Source organism: Candoia aspera, chromosome 3 (genome assembly GCF_035149785.1).
Source record: "Candoia aspera isolate rCanAsp1 chromosome 3, rCanAsp1.hap2, whole genome shotgun sequence".
Classification (NCBI taxonomy): domain Eukaryota; kingdom Metazoa; phylum Chordata; class Lepidosauria; order Squamata; family Boidae; genus Candoia; species Candoia aspera.
In genome coordinates this window covers 4,315,609-4,330,851 of record NC_086155.1, presented here as the reverse complement: position 1 = coordinate 4,330,851, position 15,243 = coordinate 4,315,609, and the positions used below count along the sequence as shown (strand labels likewise).

Genomic DNA, 15,243 nt, shown 5'->3' with positions numbered 1-15,243 from the left:
TTTATTTATATTTCAAATTTCGTCACCGCCCATCTCACTCAAAGAGCGACTCCGGGAGGTTTAAAATAAAACTAAAAATAAATACTGATTAAAATAATGCATGTATACGGGCCTACACATGAAATGTGCATAATAATTTAGTAACTTCTGGCCTCTGTTTGAGGCTGAATGTGCAGGGGCTCCCCGAGGCCTGAAAAATATTTCAAGGGTTCCTCCCGGGGCAAAAAGTTAAGAAGGGCTGGATTTGGCAGATCACCCCACGAGCTTCACAGCTGAGACCATCACTGTGGAGCCCTTGGTGCTCTCTGAGCTTGGTTGTTGGCTTGCAGACGTTTCCTTACCCAACTAGGGAACATCGACTGATTGTTGAAACAATCAGCTTGGTTATTTGTCTCCTTGGTAGTTCCTTGAAGCTGGAGGTGTTAGAACTACACCTGGTCTTCAGCACTGCACACATGAGCTGGGAAATGGTGTACTTCTGCATTAGATTGCGCTTAGCTCTTCGTAAGATGTACTATTGTTGCTGTTCTTTATGCTAAGTTCTCCTATTTCTCTTAGGCCTCAGCATTAAAGGTAATTACCGAATTATAACGTACATTTATGAACTGTGTGTGTCACGTATGTAATGCAAGTGTCTGTGTCTGTGTTGATGGAGTTAATGAGATCCGTATTTGACATGGGTGGTCATATAAATTTATTAAATATATACATAGAAATATCTTGGGGTCATTGTAGATAGCTCAAAGTGTCGACTCAGCTTGTAGCAGTTGCGGAAAAAGCAAAGGCCAAATTCCATGCTGGAGATCATTAGGAAAGGAATTGAAAATGAAATGTTAGCACTGCAATGCCCTTATACAAATCTACGGCATGCGTGCATCCTGAAGTACTGTGCTGAGTGGAAGGGAGGGAGGACTTTCCCTACGAGACTAGGCTAAAATGTTTGGGACTCTTCAGCTTGGAAAAACAGTGATTAAGTGGCAACATGACTGAACCAATCAGGCGTGGTAGGAGAGTTCTAGTCCCGCCTGAAGCCTGAAAGCCGGCTGGGTGACCTTGGGCCAGTAACTCTCTCTCAGCCCAGCCCACCTCACAGGGTTGTTGTTGTGGGGAAAATAGGAGGAGGAAGGAGTATGAGGTATGTTCGCCACCTTGAGTTATTTATAAAAATAATAAAGGCAGGATAAAAATCAATCAATCAATCAATCAATCAAATAAATAAATATAAAATAAAATAAAGTGGTTTTCCTCCTTCTCTCAAAGTACTAGGACCAAAGCCATCCAGTGAAACTGATTACAAGATTTCATACAGCACATCATTGGTGATATGGTGATAGCAGGTAGCTTGGACAGCTTTTTCACTTTCCTTCTCCTCCCCCGCCGGGCCTTACTCTTAGTTGTAGGGCCAGGAGGAGACTTTTGAGGACCCCTGGCCCCTCGTGTTTGATGAGTCGGTGACAGAAGGAGCCTCCTGAACGGAGCAGTGGAGGACAGCGGGCCTGGGCGAGCCCCAGTGACGTGATGAGCCTGGAAGGGGGTACCGCACCAGCAGTGCAGCAGCTCCCCGGGGAACCTAACGGCATGGGGAGCCTGAATAGTGCGACCCAGGGGGACCCGGAGGGGACATCGGATGGCGGACCTGATTCGGAGGCATGGTGGGGCGGTGGTGGTGCAGTGGACCAGTGGCACAGTGAACCAGCCGGCCGGCCTCGGAGGACCAGCCTGGGAGAGTTTGGTGGCAAAACAGACCAGCGGCCCGATAGTGTGGCAGACTGGCCTCGGAGGGCTAGTCTGGTGAGGCAACTTGGCGTGGTAGACCAGTGGTGGGACAGACTGGTAGACCGGTTGTGGAAGGCCAGCCTGGCTGGGAGAGCCTGGGAGAACCAACCAGCCAACGTGACAGACCCAGGGGTGCAGGCATTGGCATGACAAGCCTTGGTGACCTGGAGTGGGGGACTTGGCATTGAAAACATAGCCATCCCCTCCCTAACTGCCCAGCAACGGTGGAGAGCTGTAGGGGCCCCCCAGTGTGAGTGAGGACTCCCTCCTGAGGGTGAGACGGGGGTGGGGGGGAGGTTGGGGAGTGTGTGTAGGTGTGGCATGGGAGAGCATTCACCTCCAGAGTGAGAGGCAGGAGGTGGGCAGGAGTGCATGAGATACCCCCCTGGCTAACCAGTGAGAGAGGCCAAGCAGGTGGGGGTATTGGAGTGACTGGCGAATGGGTTGGTGATGGCTGAGACCTGGTGCGCTGGAGGGCCTTCCATCACCTTGTGGGTAACTGTGCATGCATGAGAGGGTATGAGTCGATGGAGGGTCCCCTATTTCAGATTGGGGATTCTGGAGGTGCAGGAGCGGGGCTGGGGGGAGTCTCTGGGGGTTGAGGGCAGGTTATACTATTGAGGTGGTGATGGGTAGGGGTTGTTATGGCAGAAGCTGGAGGGCGGGCCATCTTCGGGGAAGACGCCCCCAGTGTTTGTTACTGGTGGTCTGCTCCGGCCCTCTGTGCTCAGACCCAGGCCCTGGCCAGCAGATTAATAGGGGCCCTGGACTCCAGCTGCTGCTACTTAACGCCAGGTCTGTTAACAACAAAGCCCCCCTCATGTCATGGGTACTGTTCCAATGTTCCTGGAAAACATCGTAACGGGTTCCCATGCCATGGGGCTGACACGGGTTGCTGTGTGGGAGGGGGCTGCTCCTGTTTCTTGTACCAGGCTGCGATGTGAGGAGGGAAGAATGAGGAATGCATGTTTGGGTTATCTTGCCTTGTCAAGGATGTTTCCTGCAGACCGGCAGGAACCGTTAGGGGCACCTGCGGGCATGGAATTGTACTGGCTTTGGGGGGAGGGACTGGGAGTTGCTTGGGGTTTTATTGGGAGAAATCCCGCGCTTTCACTATGCTCAGCTTTGCTTGTGATCCTGCACACTATTCATTATTAAATCAGATATCCATGAAAGCCTTGCGTGAGTCTGATGGTGATTTTGAACAGGCAATCGTTACACTCATATGTGATTTGATCACTGAGGAGGGGGCAGACCTGGCGTGTATTACTGAGACCTGGCTGGGCCCTGAAGGGGGGGGTGCCCCTTTCGGAAATGTGCCCAGCCGGGTTTACGGTATGGCACCAGCTGAGACACCAGGGCAGGGAGGAGGGGTGGCAGTTGTCATTCAAAAGCCTCTGGTGGCCTTCAGGGGCCCTGCTCTGCAAGTGGCTGGTTGTCAGACCCTGTTCTTCAAGTTGGGCTCCCGAGAACAGTTGGGAGTGTTGCTGCTGTACCAGCCTCCCTGCTGTGTGGCAGCCTCCCTGCCTGAGCTGCTGGAGGCCGTCTCGGGGTTGGCAGTGGAGTTCCCCAGGCTGATGGTTCTGTTGGACTTCAATCTGCCATCCCTGGGGCATGCCTCGGAGGTGGCTCGGCAGCCATGGGCTTGTCCCAAATTATTTGGGACCCAACTCGAGACAGTGGCCTCACTCTGGACTTGGTTTTCTTGTCAGAAAAGTGGCAAGGTGACCTGAGGGGAGAGTTACAGCTGTCCCCATTGTCATGGTCAGACCACACCCTGGTGGCCCTGAGATTCTCCTATGCTGCCCCCCTCCGCAGGGAGGCTGGACCGATTCAATTGGTCCGCCCCGGTGACTGATGGACCCAGTAGGGTTTCAGAGGGAGCTGGGGGTTATACCCAAGGATCTGCTGCACGGTCCAGCAGAGGCCCTGGCTGCTGCTTGGAATAGAGAGGCGGCTGGGGCCTTGGACAGGATCGTGCCTGTGCGACCTCTCTTACCCCATCGAACCCGAAACTCCCCGTGGTTCACGGAGGAGCTGAGGGTTCTGAAGAGGATTAAGAGACGTCTAGAGCGCCGCTGGAGGAAGTCAAAGACCGAATCTGACCGAACACTAGTTAGAGCTGCTATTAAACCCTACCTGGTGGCGTTAAGAGTGGCGAAGCGCCAATACTTCTCCGCCCTTATCGCGTCTGCAGAATGCTGCCCAACGGCCCTGTTTAAAATCACCCGATCCCTTTTGGGGAAGGTGGGCCGGGTGACCCACCTACAGGCCCGTGCAGAGGAGTTTTCAGAGCATCTGCAGGATAAAATCGCTTGGATCTGTTCTACGTTAGATTCCAAGCGTGAGGCATGGTCCGTGGAGATACCAAGGGAGCAGACTTACTGGATAACTATCTGGGAAGTTTGATCCTGTTGGACCCAAGGAAGTGGACAGGATCCTCTGGACAGTAAACACCACCATGTGCCAGCTAGACCCATGTCCCTCCTGGATGGTGAAAGCTGCTCAGGAGGTGACACGTGGATGGGTCCAGGTGATGGTCAATACATCCTTGAGGGAGGGGGTGTTTCCAACTGCCTTTAAGGAGGCGCTGGCACAACCCCTCCTCAAGAAACCATCGCTGGACCCGTGCACTGGATAATTTTTGTCCAGTCTCCCACCTCCCCTTCTGGGGAAAGTGGTTGAGAAAGTGGTGGTGTTACAGTTCCAGAGGGTTCTGGATGAAACGGATTCCCTAGACCCTTTCAGTCAGCATTCAGGCCCGGATATGGGACGGAAACGGCATTGGTCGCACTTATGGATGATCTCTGGCGGGAGCAGGATGGTGGCAGTGCATCCATCCTTGCTCTTGATCTCTCAGCGGCTTTCGATACCATCGACCGTGGTATCCTTTTGGGGCGGCTCAGGGAGTTGTGGGTAGGCGGCATGGTTTTGTGCTGGTTCACCTCCTTCCTCCAGGGCTGGTCCCAGTCGGTGGTGATAGGGGGGGAGAGATCCAACCCTCGACCCCTTCTTTGTGGGCTGCCGCAGGGTTCGGTACTCTCTCCTCTCCTATTCAACATCTGCATGAAACCGCTGGGTGAGATCACCCGTCACCACGGGATGAGGTATCATCAGTATGCTGATGATACTCAACTGTATATTTCCATCCAGGTGAAGTAAGTGATGCTGTGACTGCCCTCTCCAGGTGCTTGGAGGCTGTGGGGGCCTAGATAGGGAACAACGGGCTTCAGCTGAACCCTGGCAAGACGGAGTGGCTGTGGGTTAAGGGCTCTTCCGTATCCAGGACTTTGTCATCTTTGGTTCTGGATGGGGTTGCACTGCCCCAGACAGACCCGGTGTGTAACTTGGGGGTCCTCCTGGACTCACGGCTCCTGCTTGAAGAGCAGGTGGCAGCCGTGGCCAGGAGGACCTTTGCACAGCTTCGTGTTGTGCGCCAGTTACGCCCTTTCCTGGACTGAGAGGCCCTTTGAACGGTCACTCAAGCCCTTGTTATCTCCCATACTGACTACTGCAATGCGCTCTACATGGGGCTACCCTTGAAGAGTATCCGGAAGCTTCAGCTGGTCCAAAATGCAGCCGCGCGGGCTATTTGTGGTGCCCCTAGAAGGGTGCATATAACACCTTTGCTACGTGAGCTGCACTGGGTACCAGTTTGCTTCTGGGTCCAATTCAAGGTGCTGGTTATCACCTTTAAAGCCCTACATGGCATGGGGCCAGGCTACCTGAGGGACCGCTTCTTCCCTGTTACATCTACCTGCCTCACCCGATCTTGCAGAGAGGACATGCTGAGGACCCCGTCGGTAAGAGAATTCCATCTGGCGGGGTCCAGGAGGTGGGCCTTCTCTGTAGTAGCGTCTGCCCTTTGGAACATCTTGTCCCCGGAGGTAAGGCTAGCCCCATCGCTCCTGGCCTTCCGGAGCAACTTGAAGACCTGGCTCTGCCAGCTGGGGGGTGGGGAGGAGAGGAGTCAGGCCTGGGGTTGACTAGTGCCTTGAAGTACCCCTTCCACATGAAGACTGAATGAGATATAGCCATCTGGACTTTATTTTTATTTATATTATTAATAATATGTAATGTTATAATGTATTTTATATATTTATTGTTTTATTGAGGATTTTGTTGTAAACCGCCCAGAGTCCCTCCAGCGGGAGGAGATGGGCAGTGACAAATTTGATAAATAAAATAAAATAAATAAATAAATGGGGGATCAGATAAAATATATGGAAGAAGATCAGTCCTGAAATCTCCACTGGATTGGAGCCACCTGCCTTTAAATATCACTTACAAGGGAGGAGCACTGGGACAGGGGCATTGCCTCATGCTTGCAATCATCCCAAAGGCATTGCGTTGGCCATGGTGGGAATTCCTGCCAGACTTCAGCCATAATAGCTCTGAGTGCCAGGAAAAATACGCCCATCACCTATGGACAGCACCAGCTGGACAGGCTGGCCAAAACATAAGCATGTGAAAATAAGGAATAAGTAATGCCAAGTTGGAAGGGGTTTAAAAAAAAAAAATAATAATAATAATCTGGAACATACCTTCCATCTTTCGTGAGTCCACTTCCACTTGGTGGGAGCTCTACAGCATCAATAGCACTTTCTAGCTGAAGGAGAATCCCTTTAAGGCACATAAAGAGAAAGCAAGTAAAAATTTAATTATAAATGGATGCTCACTTTGGGTGGGTGGGGGGAGTCCTGTCTCTTGTTTCTCTGGCCAGGCGGACACACAACCTCCTCTGTTTTTCTATCAAGCAAGGGGTCCCTTTTGCTTAATCCAGGGCATGGAATAGAGTGAGGGGCCTACCCTGTTACATATATGCAGAAGGCCATCATGCAAGGCATCTTTTTGAAAAGAGAATACACTTTTAAAATACATGAGCAGCTCAAACCTCTACACCACCAGATCCTAAAATGGTCAGATCAATCATGCAAAGTGATAAGTGGACAAAGTTTGGAACAAAAAAGTTTACTGATGGTAATTGGGACCAGGAACTCTGTTGCTAAGCAACGCAGTCATAAGGCACTATGTCACGTGACTGTGCCGACTTACGACAGCAGTTCCAGTTACCGTTGTTAGGTGAATTCCATGCAGTCGCAACGTCCCACAGTCACGTGAACACCATCTGTGACCTCCTGCCAGCTTCCCCATTGATTTTGCTTGTGGGAAGCTGGCAGTGAAGGTCTCAAGTGGCGATCACGTGACCAAAGGACGTCATAATTGTGAGCCAGTTGCCAAATGCCCGAACCACGATCACGTAACCATAGGGACACTGCAATAGCCGCAACTATGAGGACTTGTTATAAGTCCCCCTTGTTCAGTGCTGTTGTAACTGTGAACAGTTGCTGAATGAGTGGATGTTAAGCAAGGACTACCTGTATAGGGTTATTTTGGCTAGACTGAATGTTTACAAGAAAACATACTTACGCTTTATTTTTGCTATATCTTCAAGGTCCATGTTTAGTCCTGTTTAAGAAAAGGAGTTTTCCTTCAGTTTAGCCTTAGAGCAGATGCCATCTTTCCCTACCATTCCACTTTTTTTTTTAATCCGTTCACTCATGTCAGATTCTTGGAGACTGCCTGGACAAGCCGCTGCAGTTTCCTTGGCAAGGTTTTTCAGAAGTGGTTTGCCATTGTCTCCTTCCCAGGGCTGAGAGAGAGTGACTGGCCCAAGGTCACCCAGCTGGCTTCGTGCCCAAGGCAGGACTAGAACTCACAGTCTCCCACTTTCTAGCCAGGTGCCTTAACCACTACACCAAACTGGCTCTCACCATTCCATATATTCATGTAAAGATAAATTTTCTTGTAATATATCTGCACCTATTATTAAATAAATTTTGAGATTTATTTCAGACTTCTGTGATGGGTGAAAAAATTAAGACAGGGAGGTACTGCCAAGAATGTTGATGGGAACATTGCAGGCCACTTCAGATTCAAAACAGCCATTCTGCACAATCATACGAAGGCAGATTATGCCAACAGCAGAATACTAACCATTGTCTCTTATGTTTATAAAGTCATGCAGAGTTCAATTACTCCCTGATATAGAGGGGGAAAAAACCCTTAGACCTTTCGAGAAAAAAACTATAAATCCCCTCAAACACCAGTGTCCCAAACTGGCCCAGAATTACTCACACAGTTTTATCACCCCCACTGCCAAATCCCCTCCACAGAACAGCAGTGTCTGTGCATAAACAAAAGAGACAGTGGGTAGATTTCTTTCTAATCCATCTTGGAGTCATTTATTTAAATTCAAGGGTAAATCTCGGAAAGAACAAATAAATATTGCAATGCGTTTTTAACTCACTATCTTGGAAGACTGATGAAACTTCAGTTATCCCAAAATAGAACTGCTTGCTAACTGGGATGGGCCTGTATGTTTACATAATATCACTGCTTCTAGTCTTCTGGCCCATTTCAAAATTTTGCAGATTTTTAAAGGCTTGAAGAGTTTGGGATCAAAGTATTTAAAGAAAGGTTTTCTCCTACTATCTGTAGCTGTTTGGATGCTTAAGTTGTCTTCAGGCCCCCCTCCTCTGAATGACATTGGATGGATGGCCGAGAGAGAAGAAGCCTTCTCACCGTGGCAGGTAGGCCTCTTCCCCCACCCAGGGAAGTGTCCCCTCCAAGGAGGGTTGTCCACTCAGTTATCCTTTCAAGAGTATGCCTGCTATAAAACAATGCCCTCAACTTTTAGGTGGCCCAGTCAGTCTGTACGTTCCTGTGCACTAAGACAATCTACCTGCATTGACATGGTCCATGTTGAATTCAGAGTTCATTTCATTCTGTTCAACTTTTCTGGCTTGGTCTTCTAAAACTATATTGACAGCATCAACAGCTGAAGCTAAGTCATAGGGAGTCAAATCAAACGATGTCAATTCTTCGCACAGCCGCTCCTAGAACAGGGGGAAAAAAACCAAACCTTTTGCATTTCACCAGATCAGTCGCACAAACAGTTCCTTTGCGTTTTTGTGGAAGGGCAGTTCCTGTGCTGCAAAGACAGCGGTATTAAAAGAGTAAACAAAAAGAAAACCATCCCTTTTAATATGTTTAGTTGGCTGCTTCAAGCAGGATCCAAACCTTTTTGTCCTCTGTTCTGACTGCTGTCATCAATCAATACCAGATGCTTCAGAGCAAGGCACAAGCTGTCATACAAATATCTTTTCACTGGGGAATTTTATATTCTTGTTCTATGACTTAAGGAAAGCCCCAAAATAACTTCAGAGGGTCCTTAATACTCTCCATCATGCTTCAGATCAAAAGACTTAAGGGTAGTGTGTTGTAGCAGAGGAAGACAGCATATTTTTCTGAAGCAAGAGTTAAATATTAATGTAAGATCCTTCCCCACTTTGATGCAGCAGTGAAGCTGTCAGTCCTTCACTCCTATATGCTCATAAGGCAGCTGTGCCTGTTTATGATAGCAAGGATGAGAGTGGGGGGAAAACATGGTATTTAAGTACAATTACGTGTCTCTCAAACAGACTACACATAACTGCCTGAAATGAAAGGTACCCACTACAGACAAAACATGGCTTCCCACTCTTCAATAAAGATACATCTGAACCGATACATGATCCCAAATCTGGAAGCAACGTCTGCACGCTTAATTCGAAACGTATCCTTATAATTTATCACTGGATAAAAAACTAGGGTATTTCTCAGCTGGAAATGTTGGTTTCAACATGAAGATGCACTATCTGAAAGGACCATTCACACTTTGTATTCTTCATTTAATAGCAAACAGCCAAGCCAGACTTAACAGTGATGGAAAGGGAACCATTCTGTAGATCAGAATACTCCAGCAGGGAGGATTACCTTATTATTATCAGCTTATCTTAAATTGGTACTTCAGCAAAGGATCGTTACCTTGTCGTGGTGCTGGAGCTTGAGCACCTCAATGATGCCATGAGCTAAACCGTGAAGGGCCACCCAAGACGGGAAGGTCATGACAGAGAGGTCAGACTAAATGCGATCCCTGGGGAAGGTAATGGCAACCCACCTCAGTATTCTTGCCGCGAAAACTTAATGGATCAGTACAAGCAGAGATATGTCGGTATACCATCGGAAGGTGAGACCCCCAGGTCGGAAGATGGTCAAAATGCTACTGGGGAGGAACAGAGGATGAGCTCAACTAGCCCCAGACGTGATGACGCAGCTAGGTCAAAGCCGAAAGGACGGCTAGCGGCCGACGGTGCTGGTGGTGAACGGCGAATCCGATGTTCTAAGGATCAACACACCATCGGAACCTGGAATGTAAGATCTATGAGCCAGGGCAAATTGGATGTGGTTATTGGTGAGATGTCAAGATTAAAGATAGACATTCTGGGCGTCAGTGAACTGAAATGGACTGGAATGGGCCACTTCACATCAAATGACCACCAGATCTACTACTGCGGACAAGAGGACCACAGAAGAAATGGAGTAGCCTTCATAATTAATAGTAAAGTGGCTAAAGCAGTGCTTGGATACAACCCAAAAAACGACAGAATGATCTCAATTCGAATTCAGGGCAAGCCATCTAACATCACAGTGATCCAAATATACGCCCCAACCACAAATGCTGAAGAAGCTGAAGTAGAGCAGTTCTATGAGGATCTGCAGCACCTACTGGACAACACGCCTAAAAGAGATGTTATTTTCATCACAGGAGACTGGAATGCTAAGGTGGGCAGTCAAATGACACCTCGAATTACAGGTAAGTATGGCCTGGGAGAACAAAACGAAGCAGGACACAGGCTGATAGAATTTTGCCAAGACAATTCACTCTGCATAACAAACACTCTCTTCCAACAACCTAAGAGACGGCTTTATACATGGACTTCACCAGATGGACAACACCGAAATCAGATTGATTACATCCTTTGCAGCCAAAGGTGGCGGACATCTGTACAGTCGGTAAAAACAAGGCCTGGAGCTGACTGTAGTTCAGATCACGAACTTCTTCTTGCACAATTTAGGATCAGACTAAAGAGATTAGGGAAGACCCACAGATCAGCTAGATATGAGCTCACTAATATTCCTAAGGAATATGCAGTGGAGGTGAAGAATCGATTTAAGGGACTGGACTTAGTAGATAGGGTCCCGGAAGAACTCTGGACAGAAGTTGGCAGCATTGTTCAGGAGGCGGCAACAAAATACATCCCAAAGAAAGAGAAAACCAAGAAGGCAAAATGGCTGTCTGCTGAGACACTAGAAGTAGCCCAAGAAAGAAGGAAAGCAAAAGGCAACAGTGATAGGGGGAGATATGCCCAATTAAATGCAAAATTCCAGAGGTTAGCCAGAAGAGATAAGGAATTATTTTTAAACAAGCAATGCGCGGAAGTGGAAGAAGACAATAGAATAGGAAGGACAAGAGACCTCTTCCAGAAAATTAGAAACATTGGAGGTAAATTCCAGGCAAAAATGGGTATGATCAAAAACAAAGATGGCAAGGACCTAACAGAAGAAGAAGAGATCAAGAAAAGGTGGCAAGAATATACAGAAAACCTGTATAGGAAGGATAACAATATCGGGGATAGCTTTGACAGTGTGGTCGGTGAGCTAGAGCCAGACATCCTGAAGAGTGAGGTTGAGTGGGCCTTAAGAAGCATTGCTAATAACAAGGCAACAGGAGACGACGGCATCCCAGCTGAACTGTTCAAAATCTTGCAAGATGATGCTGTCAAGGTAATGCATGCTATATGCCAGCAAATTTGGAAAACACAAGAATGGCCATCAGACTGGAAAAAATCAACTTATATCCCCATACCAAAAAAGGGAAACACGAAAGAATGTTCAAACTATCGAACAGTGGCACTCATTTCACATGCCAGTAAGGTAATGCTCAAGATCCTGCAAGGTAGACTTCAGCAGTTCATGGAGCGAGAATTGCCAGATGTACAAGCTGGGTTTAGAAAAGGCAGAGGAACTAGAGACCAAATTGCCAATATCCGCTGGATAATGGAAAAACTCAGGGAGTTTCAGAAAAACATCTATTTCTGTTTTATTGACTATTCTAAAGCCTTTGACTGTGTGGACCATAACAAATTGTGGCAAGTTCTTAGTGGTATGGGGATACCAAGTCATCTTGTATGCCTCCTGAAGAATCTGTATAACGACCAAGTAGCAACAGTAAGAACAGACCACGGAACAACAGACTGGTTTAAGATTGGGAAAGGAGTACGGCAGGGCTGTATACTCTCACCCTACCTATTCAACTTGTATGCAGAACACATCATGCGACAAGCTGGCCTTGAGGAATCCAAGGCTGGAGTTAAAATCTCTGGAAGAAACATTAACAATCTCAGATATGCAGATGATACCACTTTGATGGCTGAAAGTGAAGAGGAACTGAGGAGCCTTATGATGAAGGTGAAAGAAGAAAGTGCAAAAGCTGGTTTGCAGCTAAACCTCAAAAAAACCAAGATTATGGCAACCAGCTTGATTGATAACTGGCAAATAGAGGGAGAAAATGTAGAAGCAGTGAAAGACTTTGTATTCCTAGGTACAAAGATTACTGCAGATGCTGACTGCAGTCAGGAAATCAGAAGACGCTGAATCCTTGGGAGAAGAGCAATGACAAATCTCGATAAAATAGTTAAGAGCAGAGACATCACACTGACAACAAAGGCCCGCATAGTTAAAGCAATGGTGTTCCCTGTAGTAACATATGGCTGTGAGAGCTGGACCATAAGGAAGGCTGAGCGAAGGAAGATCGATGCTTTTGAACTGTGGTGTTGGAGGAAAATTCTGAGAGTGCCTTGGACTGCAAGAAGATCCAACCAGTCCATCCTCCAGGAAATCAAGCCAGACTGCTCACTTGAGGGAATGATATTAAAGGCAAAACTGAAATACTTTGGCCACATCATGAGAAGACAGGACACCCTGGAGAAGATGCTGATGCTAGGGAGAGTGGAGGGCAAAAGGAAGAGGGGCCGACCAAGGGCAAGATGGATGGATGACATTCTAGAGGGGACGGACTCGTCCCTGAGGGAGCTGGGGGTGTTGACGACCGACAGGAAGCTCTGGCGTGGGCTGGTCCATGAAGTCACGAAGAGTCGGAAGCGACTAAACGAATAAACAACAACAAATCTTAAATTGGTAATGTGGTATCTTCAGCAAGGGATACAAGAGGAAGACACATTTCCCAGGTGGTGATATTCCTTTTCCTACTTAAGCCGGCTGTCCCTACCTCTTTCACTGCTTGCTTTCACACATGCTAATTTATAGTGGATATTTTTCTGGGAAAGCAGAGCCAGTTGAGTCCTAGTACGCAAGGTCTTCTTCTGGCATAGTTTGGTTTCTGGGATCCCCAGTGAGACTGGCATCTTTGCTGAAACATCGTCACCCCCTCATAGGTAGGCTCAGGAGACTTCCTGCACATGGGATGAGGCATCTCTCGGAGAGAAAGAGGCAGGGAGACTGAGAAGGGCCCTGGGCCCCAGCTTGGTGAGAGTACAGGCAGGAGTGAAGTAGGCAGCAAATCCCTGGGACTAACGGGAGGGCATCCAGATGCTGTTCTACCATCATCTGGGATGGCAGAAGGTTCCAGTGGAGGGGAGGTGTTTGGTAATCGGTATTGGGAGAGGCCAACATGAGCAGCTGGCCAGATTGCTGGCCTCTCAAGTAAAGTGTGATTGTGGAAAGTGAATGTGAGGAGGTTACAATTAAAACTGGCACCCAAGTTGTGGGGTAGGTTCAGTGAGAATGAGGCAGGAGAGCAACCCCTGCAAAACGATGGATCAAACGAGATATAGCAGGCCATTTCAAAAAGGAAGGACCACCAGTTTTGTGCCGGTTCCCACTAGTGGCCCTTTAACTCCAATCCTGGGTCCTTGTGGCCAGGTCACGGGGGCCTCTTCTGTAGCAAGAACTATGACTGGGACGATATTGTCGCTGAAATGTTCTGCGATGTCTTTGGTGGTGGATGCTGTCTGGCTGATATCTAACTTGTGGTTTCCTTTTATGCTATTGCGTGTGATGGGTAGAGTGTTGTTGATTATAATTGAATCATGTTTTGATCCCACTGGGTTGGTGTTTGCTTGTTCTTACCACAGATGTTTCGACTGTAGGGTGTTGATGTTGTTTTAGACTTACTGTGCCTGTTCTATTATTTATATATTTATGCTGCACCAAGGAGGTTTTAATTTGGTTGCAAGCTGCCATGAGACTGTATGGAGTTGGCAGCCCAGAAACCCAATAAATAACAAACCACTGGTAAGCCCTAAAGAACTACTCACTGGAGTCCTCTAAGCAGAAACAACTTAAATCCTACTGTATTTGCTCATTTACTACTGAATAAAGTTTTAACAACTGGTCCCCTGAGGAAATGAGAGAAAAATATAATAATATCCCCCATTCCACACCTAAGGTTCAGTAACAGAGGGAATAACCTCAGTATAAGAATTCCGAGGGGGGAGGAGGCAAGATTTTAAAATATTTTTCTTCCTCCCTAAATTAAACTTGGAAAAAAATGTGCTCCTTCTGACCAAAGAGCAGGTTTTACATAGAGCTTACCATTACCGCACCACTTCTCTACTGCATGTTTTTGGGATTCAGCCTTTCCATCACTTCAAGGTGGAAGAGTTTGTCTAATGACTGTTCCTTGCTTGCTTAAGGTCTCTTAAGTTATATATACACTGATAGTAGGACTTTTCTGCAAAAGGGGACCTAAAACGTTTTCCAAAGAGCACAAACTGGGGACAAGTCAACCGTATTTTTACTTACCACGTTGTGAGCTTCATCAAGGATTACTACAGTCCCCTTCAAGTCCAGGCTGTGTGCTCTTCGACTCTATGAAAGAGCAAAACACAACACTTCTTCCCAATTAGCTGCAACAATTTATTTTTTATTTTTTATTAATCACCGCCCATCTCCCAAAAGGGACCCTGTCATGGCAGTGCAAGCTGAGTAAGAAACTAACCCATCCTTTCCGTAGATCTGATACTGTCATGATCACCGTTGCGATGCTTGTGACATCGCAACGGCTCACATAACAATACAGGGAAATGGGTACCGGGCGGATTAAGGGAAAAGGCAACTAGCTAACTGTGGCCAGGTCACGGGGGCCACGAGAGCAACAGGTGCTGGCAACAGAGTATCGACTCTAGCCGAGGGGCGGAAGGAAGAGATACAATGTTGCAAAGAAGGTAATGGACGAGACCCGACCACGAGGCGCGCCCGAGCTGCCAGAAAGATTACGAACCTGATCGCCCGGCAATGACCCATCACCGGCCGGGAAAAACAGTCAAGGAAACGCCCGGAGCACAGGAGGGGCTCCACGACCCCTCACCTACCGGCAACGGAACCAACGGGGCTCGGGGCACACTCGGAGTAAGGAGGGGTGGAGCGCTGACCGGCGCGGGCTATTTAAATCCCATTCCGGCGCGCTCCACTCACTCTCAGCTTTTCCAAGGGCATGCATTCTATACTCCAATAAAAACAGAACCTAAAGTCTACTCTAGCGTCTGTGTTTTACTGGGTAGC

General features: G+C 47.9%; 1 protein-coding gene across 4 annotated transcripts in view; it reads right to left on the bottom strand.

The window, feature by feature from the left end:
* Positions 1-15,243, bottom strand: part of RTEL1 (regulator of telomere elongation helicase 1) — a 92,608-nt gene that overhangs the window by 58,492 nt on the left and 18,873 nt on the right. For all 4 annotated transcript variants that reach the window (XM_063296874.1, XM_063296877.1, XM_063296876.1 and 1 more), the window contains 4 exons: positions 14,485-14,550; positions 8,522-8,675; positions 7,207-7,245; positions 6,321-6,399 (listed from right to left, as the gene is read on the bottom strand). In XM_063296874.1, coding sequence (XP_063152944.1) covers positions 6,321-6,399; positions 7,207-7,245; positions 8,522-8,675; positions 14,485-14,550 — 338 coding nt within the window. The remainder of the gene's footprint in view (positions 1-6,320; positions 6,400-7,206; positions 7,246-8,521; positions 8,676-14,484; positions 14,551-15,243) is intronic.